Source organism: Schistocerca nitens, chromosome 6, assembly GCF_023898315.1.
Source record: "Schistocerca nitens isolate TAMUIC-IGC-003100 chromosome 6, iqSchNite1.1, whole genome shotgun sequence".
NCBI classification, from domain to species: domain Eukaryota; kingdom Metazoa; phylum Arthropoda; class Insecta; order Orthoptera; family Acrididae; genus Schistocerca; species Schistocerca nitens.
The window spans coordinates 714,411,652-714,424,828 of record NC_064619.1 but is presented as its reverse complement, the minus strand read 5'-3'; the positions used below and the strand labels follow the sequence as shown (position 1 = coordinate 714,424,828).

Below are 13,177 nucleotides of genomic sequence, written 5' to 3'. Positions count from 1 at the left end.
CCATTTCCAGTCAGGAATCAGTCCCTGCAATCTGTCACTTTTATTAATGTTCACATCATATAAAAATAAAGATCTTAGATAACTGAAAATATTATAAATGAAGTTAAAAGTTTGCATTAGAGAGAGAAAAATTAAGGAAACCCACAAAAGGCAGAATGTGGTATGCTGCATAGAACAATAACGAATGATAGGAACATATTCAGTGCATGTTGAAGGTCATTCTAAGTCTCAGATGTAAGATCAGTGGTCAGAATGAGGAGGCTTATCTTGACTCAGATGTGGAAGGCTAGAAGAAGAAGAGAAAGATGTTGATAAGGAATGAGCAATAAACTGATCCACTTATGAGAGAGGCCTCATATACCACAATGTGTAGAGGAAACCATTATCCCTCAGTGGGTACTCTTTTAACTATAAGCTTCCATATATCACTGAAACAAAAAGCCATGGTCAGCTGTGGGAAGAGAGTGCAGATCACACCTGTCTATGAGAAAGGCAGCAGAAATGATCCACAAAACTTCAGTCCAATATTCCTGACATCCATTTGCTGTAGCATCCCAGAACATATCTGTGCTGAAATGTAATAAGGTGTCTCCTGCAGAATGACCTCCATGCTAAACAGCATGGCTTCTGTCTAATGATGATAATGATAATGTTGATGATAGTTTTGTCCACAGCTGACATTTATGTGTTGTTGCATTGAGAATATCTACTTGGTTAGGTAAATTATTTGTTTATATGAAATTTATAAGTGCCTCCTTGTTCGCACTTGCCCAAAATGAATGTAGCTCAGTTCCTTACAAGGGCACCAGAAGTTGATGAAACAATATAAATTATGGAGTGTAACAGTTCTACCAAAGGCAGGAAGAAGCATTTGCCAAAATTATTTTGAACCATAGTGAGGAATTGGCATCCCATAATTGCATGGTGAGATCAATTGGGCCTTATGCATCTTGAAAATCAATCACAGAAACAAAGAAGCTTGTCTCCCCATGAGAACCAAAGACTTCATTATGGCACACTTCAATGGAATGATGGGTTATGTAGATGAGATGTTTTTTAGCAACAAATGTCATTATTTGCAGAATGAGGTTTTCACTCTGCAGCGGAGTGTGTGCTGATATGAAACTTCCTGGCAGATTAAAACTGTGTGCCCAACCGAGACTTGAACTCGGGACCTTTGCCTTTCGCGGGCAAATGCTCTACCATCTGAGCTATCGAAGCACGACTCACGCCTGGTCCTCACAGCTTTACTTCTGCCAGTATCTCGTCTCCTACCTTCCAAACTTTACAGAAGCTCTCCTGTGAACCTTGCAGAACTAGCACTCCTGAAAGAAAGGATACTGCGGAGACATGGCTTAGCCACAGTCTGGGGGATGTTTCCAGAATGAGATTTTCACTCTGCAGCGGAGTGTGCACTGATGTGAAACTTCCTGGCAGATTAAAACTGTGTGCCCAACCGAGACTCGAACTCAGGACCTTTGCCTTTCGCGGGCAAGTGCTCTACCAGATGGTAGAGCACATGGCCGCGAAAGCCAAAGGTCCTGAGTTCGAGTCTTGGTCGGGCACACAGTTCTAATCTGCCAGGAAGTTTCGTGTCATTATTTGCAGCTTGTGAAATTAGACAATAAATATTACACTCGGCACTGCTTCAGTGACAACTGAAAGAATAGTCATAAAACTGGAAGCTGTGTTGAAAAGGCTTATCAAAACCAACAGTCAAAGTACTTCACCAAAGGAGAATCCCTTTTAGGCTCTATTAACACTGTTGACGAGAATATGCTACAAGTAAAAGTAACATCAAAATCTGAAGTGACTTTGAGTTCTGGTAATTATGTACTTCAGATGAGGATCACAAGAAGCCTGGCCTCTTATCTTAATGTGATAGCTGTTTGCAACATGATCCTGCAAACCTATACAGTTACACAGAGTTAGTTCTAAGATTAGGGTGTTCTGGAAGATGTTACTATATTTCATGCAGAGCTGCACCTTCTTACAAGGTTACCACAACCTTAGGATAAGGAAATAACTTTTCTTTTACCTGATGATTTAGATCACAAATTGCTTTGATGTGACAGTCTACCTAATGATGTGAAAGATCTGGGTGACTTGTTAAGACTTGTTCACCTGAAGCCAAGACATGGACAATACACATTAGACAGCCTTAATTGCAGGTTCACAATATGACGAGTAAGCTGGTGACTGTTCAGACTGTTCAGTTTGTCAGAGGAGCTGAGTTTGGATATATTATACATACAAGAGCCTTACATGGGTAATGCTGTAATACCTTATTTCCCAGTCCCACTACAGTGTTCCACAGACTGCAAGCCACAATTCCACTGTGAATGATCACAATGTCATCTCGTTTGATCTGGGAATTCCACATCCTGCCTGGAATGCCTAAATTTACATGGAAACTGCTTTTGACCTCACACATGCCAATCGGATTCTCCTAGCTTATGTAATAGTCATTTCCACTGCACTCTCACATAGAACAACATCATAATTGCAATCAAGCATGTGATCTCTTCAAGAAACTCTGCAGCATCACCAGTGAATTTAACCTTCATATATGGATGGTAGACAATGAGAATGGCAACCCTATCAGAGACAAGGAAGACCTCAGTACAGTGAAAAGTTTTTTCCTGGAATTAACAAAAGGACCAATGATCAAGCAGTTAAACAACTTACAATGGGGTCTAAAATCTTACACAGGAAAATAGAGAACACAATTCAACATCTTAAAATTTATAAATCCTCTCATCTGGACGATATATATGGGGAAACGATCAAAGAAATGGGGCAGGAAGTGTTGCTGTGCTGAATTCACTGTGTAAATAGATATGGGAAAATGGGGAGTGGCCGGAAGACTGATCAAAGTCTCTCTTCATCCCTGTGCATAAGAAAGGGCCAATCAGGAACTGCTGTAAAAATAGAAGTATTGCTCTCATACCTCACACAAGCAAAATTTTGCTCTACATCTTGAACAAGTTTTTGAACCCACACATTCAGCCTCACATATCCCAAAATGAGCAGGTTTTGTTGAAGAAAAAGGAACTTGTGAACAGATCCTCAAAATACGAGTAATTGAGAAATTGCAAGAGTTCTATTTTCTTGTGTTCACCTGCTTCCTTGACTATACAAAAGCATTTGACTGTGTTGTCTGGGAAAAGTTGCAGCAGGTGCTTGCAGAGTTCAATGGCCCACCACATTTGATAGCACTGATAAGAATTCTTCACAGCTGTGAAGACAAATGCTGACATGTCTGATTTCTTCAGCATATCAAAAATGTAAGACAGGGTTGTGCCCCACTTCTCCCCTTCTCCCTCCCCTACCACACCATAAAAAAAATAAAAAATAGAAATAAAATAAAAAATGTACAATAACCATGCCAAACTTGTCAGGAAAGCTCTTGATGGTTGGATTAATGTCATCTCAAGTAGTGTAAGAACTACTAACAACTTCTGATTTGCAGATAACACCATGCTCTTGGCCAGAAGTGAGGATGAACTTTCTGTGCTAGTAAATGACATTAGCCTGTCATATTGATTAGACATCAATCTTGGCAAGTCCAAACTCATGATAAATGATTGAAGAGGTCATTTCCAACTCACAGGTTGATTAAGCGGATTGGAAGCCATGCACAATCTTTTGTGTATCTTGGGTCAACCATTTGAGACCAAGAGGTTGTGAAGATGAGATAAGTAGATGGATCATGCTAGGGTGAGTGTCTAAAGAAGATCACTATGATCTGGCAAAAAAGACTGATAACAAACTGTATGAGAATCTGGCTTCTTGAAACACTCATGTTTTCCATCTTCTTTTACTGTTGAGAAACATAGAACCTTAAAGACAGATACAAGCAGTGTATTGACATATTTGAGCTTTGGTGCTGCAAATAAAATGGAATGAAAGATGAACTAATTTATTCATTACTGAGCAACTCAGCATCTCCAGGCGCCTTTCTTCTCATATCAACCAACAAATTCCCCAGTTCTTTGCCATTCTATGAGAAAAGATGGAGAAAATAATAATGGAAGGAAAGATCAAGGCACAAGACTGAAGGGGTAGCAGGTGCATAAATCAAATTGAGAAGTCTCCAGTCTACCTCTTAATGAGGCTCTAGGTGAAGCTGGTAACTATCCAGGTTGGAGACCCTAGCTTCATGTGGTCATGATGCTCAGAATGAGTCCAGAAACTTGTGATGATGATAATGGAGGCAGTTTTGACTATAGAGTTCATTGTCTAAGGGAAGTGTTGCCAACTGGTACAAAGTAGATAAGACAGTGTAGTAGTGCAGGTGTATTTGTGTGTATAAATGTATGTGTAATAATTAGATCTGAAAAAGAACACTGACTAAAATATTAATGACATGTTCAGTCTTGTTTACGTGCCTATGAAACATTCAAAGCCTCAGCTGTATGGTGAGCTGCTACCTTTATACCTACCAATATCTCAATAAGTAAAGTATTTTCATTTGCATTGCAGATGTATAAAATGTCAATATCACACCCATTTCCTCATTGTCCATGTTCACCCATGGTCTTAGTAAATATATACTCTCATACTTTCCACAAGTGATCTTGAATAATCCATAGATAATATTAGATAACCTAAGAAGGACACAAAAATGCCCCATGATAAGTAACATGAAATTTACATGTAGGTAATATAAAAATATTGGCACAAATATATACATGTAATACATCCTACCTGTTTATAATAGTCATCCAGGTAAGTGTTATTTAGCAGGAAGCTTTCCCAATTATATGGTGCAAGGCTTATGTTTCTTAGTTGTTCAAAGACTTCTGTTTTGGATTCTTGATCAAGCCATGTTGCATTCTCAAATTCATCATTTAAAGTATCTTTGAGGAGTGTGAATGTTGCTCTGGCACGATTCTCCATTCTTCTAAGGTCTTCAGCACTAAAGCTTCGAAGGTATGCTGAAGAGGCAGCTTGTGACATCAGGTCGTATGCAACATCTTGACAGTATGCTTCACGATCGCATGAACTGTGCGGTTCCACAAGATCTTCAACAAGTCTCTGTGCTGCATAGGCCAAAAGAGCATTACTCAGGTCTTTAGCAAATGGATCCTCACTGTAACAAACATCAGTGTCAGTGAGTAAAACTTTTGTAAATATTGATAAGAGATAACATCTGCCTATGAAAGTCAGTATTCATCAAACATGAAAGCACTTCTTTGGATAAATGATAATAGGTTAGGTTTTCAGGTCCTGTGACAAATTTTTACATTGAATGATAGATGTAACTCTCCAGATATGACTAAATTGTATTTCTTATTCACAACATATTTTGAGATGTCATGCTACAAGGTTCATGATGAATACATGTTTGTTTTTCTGCTAATTTCTACTTATATAGTGTATACACATTTTGTAAACTGTTGTCCAATCACTGCAGACTTGCACTTGGCAAATTGTTTTAACTTACAACCTTTCATGAGTGATCCAATAGCCAACAGAGCTATACTTAGGAGGTACATAAACAAAAGGACAAAATTATGTGTACAATTCTGAAATTTTATTAAGTAGTAAAAATGTAAACATCTGTAGATGAATGAAATAAGGGAGCGGAATCATTTTAAGTGGTGACCTTTACATGACAGTAATGGACAAACATAGAGATTAAAAGAACCATTTTTACAGCACAGAAGTAACTTATGAACAATGAAATATCTGAAATATACACTTTGTACATGTAATGGTTATTTTACAGTGTGTTCATAATCAATGTAGCAAAATATGTATCATGTGGCAAATACTGAAAATACTGTGAACTAATGAAGCATGAAAGTAAAGAGAACAATCCATGAAATATACTTTGCTGCTATGCAAATAGTGAGTCTGATGATAGAATTAAACTGAAGCATATACTCATTGACAACTTACTTCAAAACATCTATCTGGCAGCACACCCATATGCTTTGATGAGAGGGGTGATGCATTGTGGCGACACACTGAAACTAACATGGAGTCAGCCTAACTCTGACTGAGCCATTCCTCAAACTCATGGAGACTGGTCAAACCTGAGTCCAAGGCAAGCACATCTTGCTCTATGGCAATTCAGATGAACTCTCTAAGATGGAGGCCAGGTGACCTTGAAGATACGTTTAGTGTACATGGTGCTGCAGATGAAGAAAGAGATGTTTATGACTGAACAGTGGGTTCTTGTTCATTTGCTAGCATGAAGGAAACAGCACAATGTCAGAGTGCTCACATCAAAAAGCCAAAAGTTCAACAGTTCAATGTGTAGGGAATGTGAAAAACATATTATCAAAGGCATCTTATGTATTAGTTCCAGTTTCTGGCTACACGAAAAGTGTGACACTGAAATCATGGATGACAACTAACCTTGGACATGATGTGACTCTTTTAAACATTGAAGCAACAGAATAACAAACTCCAGTAAACTTATAAGACTTTATTATTAAATAACTGCAGAGCAACATAGGAAAAATTAAAAATGAAATATTAGGACTAAATAAAATTAATCCGAATCTAGTAACCAAATCAGAGTTGTGCGTTTGCAAAAAGCAAGAACCAAAGACATATGTTCACATTGATTAATTGTAGGCTTGTTTCCCATGAAGATATGCCAAATGAAGTACTTGGGAAACTAGTATAAAACTACAAGTGGCAGACAATGAAGTGCAACAAGAAGAACAGGGTTGCTTATAAAGAGCCAAAGCCATGTGATGAAACATATTACCCAAAAAAAACTAATAATAGTCAATTCTATTAGAGTCATCACACCTGGATCATATAATCTGCTTTTCTGAATATTGTGTGACCACTGGTATAGACCTGTTAAGTGTTACATAGTTTAGGTTAGCATCTCACTTTTGTAAAGCAGAAAAGGAGAAAGGAGGAGTTGCCACATTCATCAGGAATTGCCATAAGTTTAAAAACACAGACATTCATAAATTTTGCCTAGAGCAGCACATGGAAGTAAGTGCAACAGAAGTAGAATTTCATAATAAATCTTTCAAAATAGGAAGTGCATATTGAGCACCTGCAGGTAACATTAATCTGTTCGAAAAGATTCTTGTAGCTCTACTGGCCTGTTTAACAACCAAAAACAATGAAATAGTGGTTGCTGGTAATGATACATGGATTTTCTTAAAAACTCTCCCGGTAAGAATTTATTAGAGTAACACTATCATTAAACTTAATTCCTACCATAAACATCCCAACTAGGGTTGCTAATTGCTCACAAATAGTTATTGATAATACATTTATAGAAAGGTCTAATGAACAAAATTATATTACAAAACCAATAGTCAATGGTCTCTCAGACCAGGACATGCAGTTCCTTTGGTAAATGTTCATACTGACAGGGATGTAAAATCTACTAAGAATGAATTCAAGAGAGTTGTCAGTAAACCAGAAATTGATTATTTTGGGACACTCCTCAAAAACATGAACTGGAGTGATGTATACAGTGCTCATGATATGAACAAAACATACAACACTTTTATTATAATGTACTTGCATTATTCAAATACTGTTTTCACTGAAAATTGCCCAGATTAGACAAAAATCTAGGAAGAAAGCATGGATAACTACAGAAATATATGTACCTTGTGAAACCAAAAGGAAACACTATCTGTCAATCAGAAACAGTGTTAGCACATTACAAGACATACTGCAAAATGTTAGAAACAGCAATACAAACACCCAAGCAAATGCATTATGAGAAAAAGATAATCACATCAGATAACAAAATAAAGACAATATGGGATATAGAGAAGGAGTGGACTGGTATAACTAGCCATGAAGAGGGGCAAATAGCATTAAGAGTTAATGACACATTGGTAACAGATGTGTGCAGTGCTGCTAAACTTTTTAACTCTTACTGAAAAAATGGGGTTGTCCAGATTAGTTAATTCTCTTATGCAGTACCTCAAATCAGACATTACACACAACTTCACTAAGATGCATATGACCCTCACTACCCCAGCAGATGTTAGGTCCACAATAAAATCATTAAATTGAAAAAAAATCTAGTGGTCATAATAAAATACAAACAAAGTCCATTTAAAAGTGTGCTTTTGAATTTAGTAATGGCTGCCTGTGTAACCAGTCATTTATCAGTGGAATGTCTCCTGAATGACTGAAACAGTCTGATATTAAGCCTTTGTTTAAGAAAGGAGATAAATAAATACCACCAAGTATCAATGTTGTCAGTGGAATACTGTGCTTGGTTTCATTTCATAATGTCAAAGGGGATATTTTGGAATAATTCATTGAGCCAAGCTAAAGTTTTCAAGGTCAAAAAAATGTAATAAGACTTATTTGTCATGTGAATTCAAGAACATCCTGCAGAGGGCTGTTTAGGGAACTAGGGATATTAATACTGCATCCCAGTATATTTATTTCTAGATGGAATTTGTTATTAAAAATATATTTCTTCTTCAAATAAACAGTTCAGTCCATGGAATCAAAACTAGAAATAAGAATAATCTTCATAAAGATTTAGACACTTACTTTGGTCCCAAAAGGTGTCCGTTATTGAGGATCACACATTTTCAATAATTTTCAAGCAACCACAAAAAGCTTAACTACCAATAAAATTTAGTGTAAGAGGAGCCTAAAGGATTTATTGGTGACCAAAATTCCTACATGACTGATGAATTTCTTAGTAGAAGCAACTGTTGTGTGAATGTGTTTGTTACTAATCATATCAAATAATGCAAGTAATAATACAACTGAACTTTTGTACAAATCCAGTGCAGTAACGTGATCTTTGTAAATAAATGATTTAAAAATGATTTTTCTATTTAGTGTTTATTACCTCACAAATGAAAATACAAGGTGTGAAAAAAATAACAGGAATTTTTGTTTTCCTAAAGAATCTTTATTTTATCAACATCAATTTTTTCCCCTTCAAACCAATACCCCTCAGATATTCCAGCACTTTTTCCAATCTTGGCAGCACTTCTGGAACTCACTTTTAGTTTCGATGTACAGCTCCTTCAGTGATTCAGTTTTTATCTCATCAACGGTGTCAAAATGACATCTTTTCATGGTTCTCTTGGGAGCAGATAGAAGTCACAGGGGGCTATGTTCAGCAAATACAGTGGCTAAGACAGCATAATGATTTTGTTTTTTGCCAAAAAATCATGAAAAAGGATGGATGTGTAAATGGAAGTATTATTATGATAAAATTTCCACAAGTTGTTTTTCCACAATTTTTGTCACTTTCTTCAGATTGCTTCACACAAAAGGCACACAACTTCCAGGTAGCAGTCCTTATTGACCGTATGACAATTAGGCAGGAACTGATGATGCACTGGGAAAACTGTGAGAAGAACCTCCACATTTGATCAATGTTGTTGATTTTTTTCTGGTATTGCCTCTTTAGGCAGTTTCCATTGGGACGATTGGTCCTCGGTTTTGATGTCATACCCACATACCCATATTTCAGCATCTGCTATAACCTTCTTTAGAAGTTCTGTATCATTGTCGACTTCATTCAGCAATTCCTGGGCAATGTGTACATGATGTCAGTTTTGGTCAAAACTCAATAATTTCAGAACAACCTTTTCTGCTACAGACTTCATGCCAAAAACATCTGAAAAAATTGCTTCACATGAGCCAAATGATATGCTGACATCGTGAGCAATCTCTCTGATGGTGATTCAGAACCATTTTCTTTACTTCTTCCACACTGTCATCAGTAAATGATATGTTAGGGCATCCAGGGCAGATGTCATCTATGACATCTTTTTGACCCTTTCTGAAATGTTTATATCACTCATAAACTTTTGTCTTATTCATATTAGACTCACCGAAGATCACAGTCAACTTTATAGATGTGATGCTGCACTTTACTCCATTTTTTCAAGGAAAAATTTAATGCAAATTCTTAGATCCATATTTTTTGAAAGTAAAAATTCCCTTAGCACTCAAAAACACATATAACCTTTACAACTGTCAACAGTAAACTATATATTCAAAACAGCTGAAAATACAAACATACACCAGGAACATGTGTACCGAGAAGTTTAAAAAAATTGAAAAGCTAATGTGTTAAGCCCACAAAATTTAAAATTACTATTATTTTTTTAATCCAATTCATATGTGTAATTTTTTTAACTCATTCCACATTCATAACAATAATTACAACTGGCATCTGTAAAAGATACATTAACATATTTGACTCTTATTGTATGTATTTATTGTGTGTTTTTGTTTTTCTGACATTTTCTGCATCCTGGAGGATCTCATCACTATGAATCAATTGGAACAAAAAGTACCTCTAATCATGGATAATTTAATAACGAGGCTCAATTCAGCATGTTATGTCCATAGAAGCATCTCTTGCAGTGTTTACACAAACACAAGAGTGTTGGCTAATTTAGCATGTTTTTGCTCCTTGTTATCTAATGGAATTATCTTTATTCAACAGTTCTGACCAATAAAAGTATTATGTAAAACATAACTGTACGTATGGAAAAATAATTTTAAGGATTTGGGAATTCTTAGACACACTTTGCATTACAGTTAGTGAAAGTCTTCATTGCTGCAATAAAAATCAGTTCAGCTTGACTGTGATGCAAAGAGCACAAGACATGTACATAATTTCTATGTAGACTTTGTATCCTTTGCTGAGTTTCAGAGTGAAGTAATGTAGTATGGTGTAGAGGTATTCATCAAGTTTCCATTTAAAATAAAGCAAGAATTTGTGAATCCCAACAAGTTCAAAAGAAAATTAAAGACATAATTCACTAGCTAATCTTTCTGCAAATTATGTGATTAGCTCAATTCAACAACTGAAAAGTTCTGTTAGCTACATGGCATTTAGTAGTGTTTGTTGTAATGTTACATGACCAGTAGTAAAGTATCACAAAGAGGACTCAGGTGCTTACAAATGTAGATAATTATTTTCTTTAAAAAATACCTAAGTAATGAAGTAAACAATAAGCTAACAATAGCAGATAATCAGCATCAGTTTAATGTAACTGAGGAGGCAGCAATTTATTTTCTTTTCCAAACTTATAGCATTCCTTTTTTAAATTTACTTGACTAAATTTGCCTGGCATAAGCAGCAATAGCATTAAATGGTATAGCAATAGTTCCTTTTTAGTTAAGTATACAGATTACATTTTTATGATTTGTTTATCTCTTGTTAATGATAAGCTACCTTTACTCACTCCACATCCCTGAAAGATATCATCCTTGATGAAAAAATAATTAATATCTTTATATCAGATTTTCTTCAAATTTTTGTGTATTTCCTAGATTTATCAGTTTGATAGATCAGCATTAGTCATAATTGCTTGTTAGCACATTTTACCAACGTAGGCTGCTGTCCCTGATTCTGGTTATTAATGCATCATTTTACTTATTTCACATGCCTGTTGTTTGGCCTCCATCATGTGCTTTATATTATGTGTTTTGCAAATGAATTAAAAAAAAAAAAGAAGGAACAAAAAAGAAACTAAAGAAACTATTTGAACTACCTGTGTCATATCTGTCCCCTTTGTCACTCTCTTTCTGTTTCTCCATTCTTATTCTAGCACTAAAGTTTCCTAGTTCCAGTTTTCCTTCCTTCTTTTTATTTATTTTTTTTTTTTACATGATTCTTACTGCCACAAGCTTATCAAAGTATTTTTTGTAGATGTTAATATCGAAATTGTCCGAAGATGCATGTGTTCCAGATTTGATTATTTCATGACTGTGTTCCATTAATAAAATAATATTATATTTTATTCTAGTGCTTTTAAGAATAACACTAACATCGTTACCACTACTATCACTAAAAATAATAATATTAATAAATAATGACAAAACAATATGTGAGGAGTATATCATTATCAGCCATCAAAATATGAAAATTTGGAGTAAATTCCCAAAAGTGTGACATATGGATAGAATTTATAATCTGTGTATGCGTGTGTGTGTGTGTGTGTGTGTGTGTGTGTGTGAGAGAGAGAGAGAGAGAGAGAGAGAGAGAGAACAATAAATTACTACAATTTTTTTATATGAAATGTAATTCCCAAGTTCAAGTATTATGCTTACCTCTCTGCTCTATCTGCCAAATCCTGAAAAATGTAATCAAAATACTCGGTGGAATAAATTTGAACCAATTGCTCTCCAATTGATTCATGGTATTCATCCACAAGATTCATGAACAGTTTTTTCCAGTCAATCTGCAATGCATATTACTGGTGAGAAATAAACACATGATGGAATAGGTAAGAACATACATGAAACACTTAATTCAATACCGTACCATTAAGCATTCATATGAAAATTCTAGCATACTGTATTTTATACGTATCAGAAAATTCCTCTGACTGATGAGACTTTCTAGAGGATCAATTTCACTACCAGTATCATATAATTTATACATTTCTTATCTGTGAAAATGTTCAATTAATGTAAAATATTTGTAATACGGGTACAGAAAATATACTCAACAAAATGTGGCACATGGAAGCACTTAATATTAGGTACTTTCAGACCAAATGCTCCTTCTTTCAAAACTGGAAAGTTTATGCCTTCTCATGTGTTCATGTCAACTGTTGATTGGTGCACAAGTTTTTCACTATCTGTGTTATAAATATTTTCAGTCTGCCAATCACTTTCATAAATATGCCCTTGTGACTTCTAACTGTCCTGGTGTTGCCCCTTTTTGGTCATTTATTTCATTGAAACAATCGCACTTTTTCTGCTTTTTGTCCCAGCTGGTTCACTTCTATCATCTATATTGCCTCTACAGTATCGATCAGACAATCCAATTATTAAAGTTTCAGTATTACAAAGAAACAGAAATGCTTGCCAATAATTACCTTCATGAGGTGCAATTTCTAACATTGCTGATAAAAAGCACTTATAGAACAAGATACCAATAATCGATTTTCAAATTATATGTTAATTTTTAGTGAGAACATCATGAATTTACTTCAACTTTGAAGATAGATATAAGTATGCTTATTGGTCAAACTCTGTCTTGTACTAATTTTACCACTACTGTCAGTTCATATAAAGTTTCTCATAAATTCTAACTGTCCCTTCAGATTCACAAACTGTTCTACCTCAGGTAGTGTTGCACACTATCTTCTCTGATCATGCATTGCTGCATTCTTCATGAAATTCATGCAACTTTACTAACTTTCCTTACCAGATTCAGAATTCATGCAATTATTTGCTG

The 13,177-nt window shown here is 35.4% G+C and overlaps 1 protein-coding gene across 1 annotated transcript in view; it reads right to left on the bottom strand.

Annotated features, from left to right (window-relative positions):
* The window catches only part of LOC126263117 (endothelin-converting enzyme 1-like), a 295,370-nt gene that overhangs the window by 88,664 nt on the left and 193,529 nt on the right, over positions 1-13,177 (bottom strand). The window contains exons 9-10 of the mRNA XM_049960128.1: positions 12,043-12,173; positions 4,711-5,095 (exon numbers count right to left, since the gene is read on the bottom strand). Of these exons, the coding sequence (XP_049816085.1) occupies positions 4,711-5,095; positions 12,043-12,173 (516 nt within the window). The remainder of the gene's footprint in view (positions 1-4,710; positions 5,096-12,042; positions 12,174-13,177) is intronic.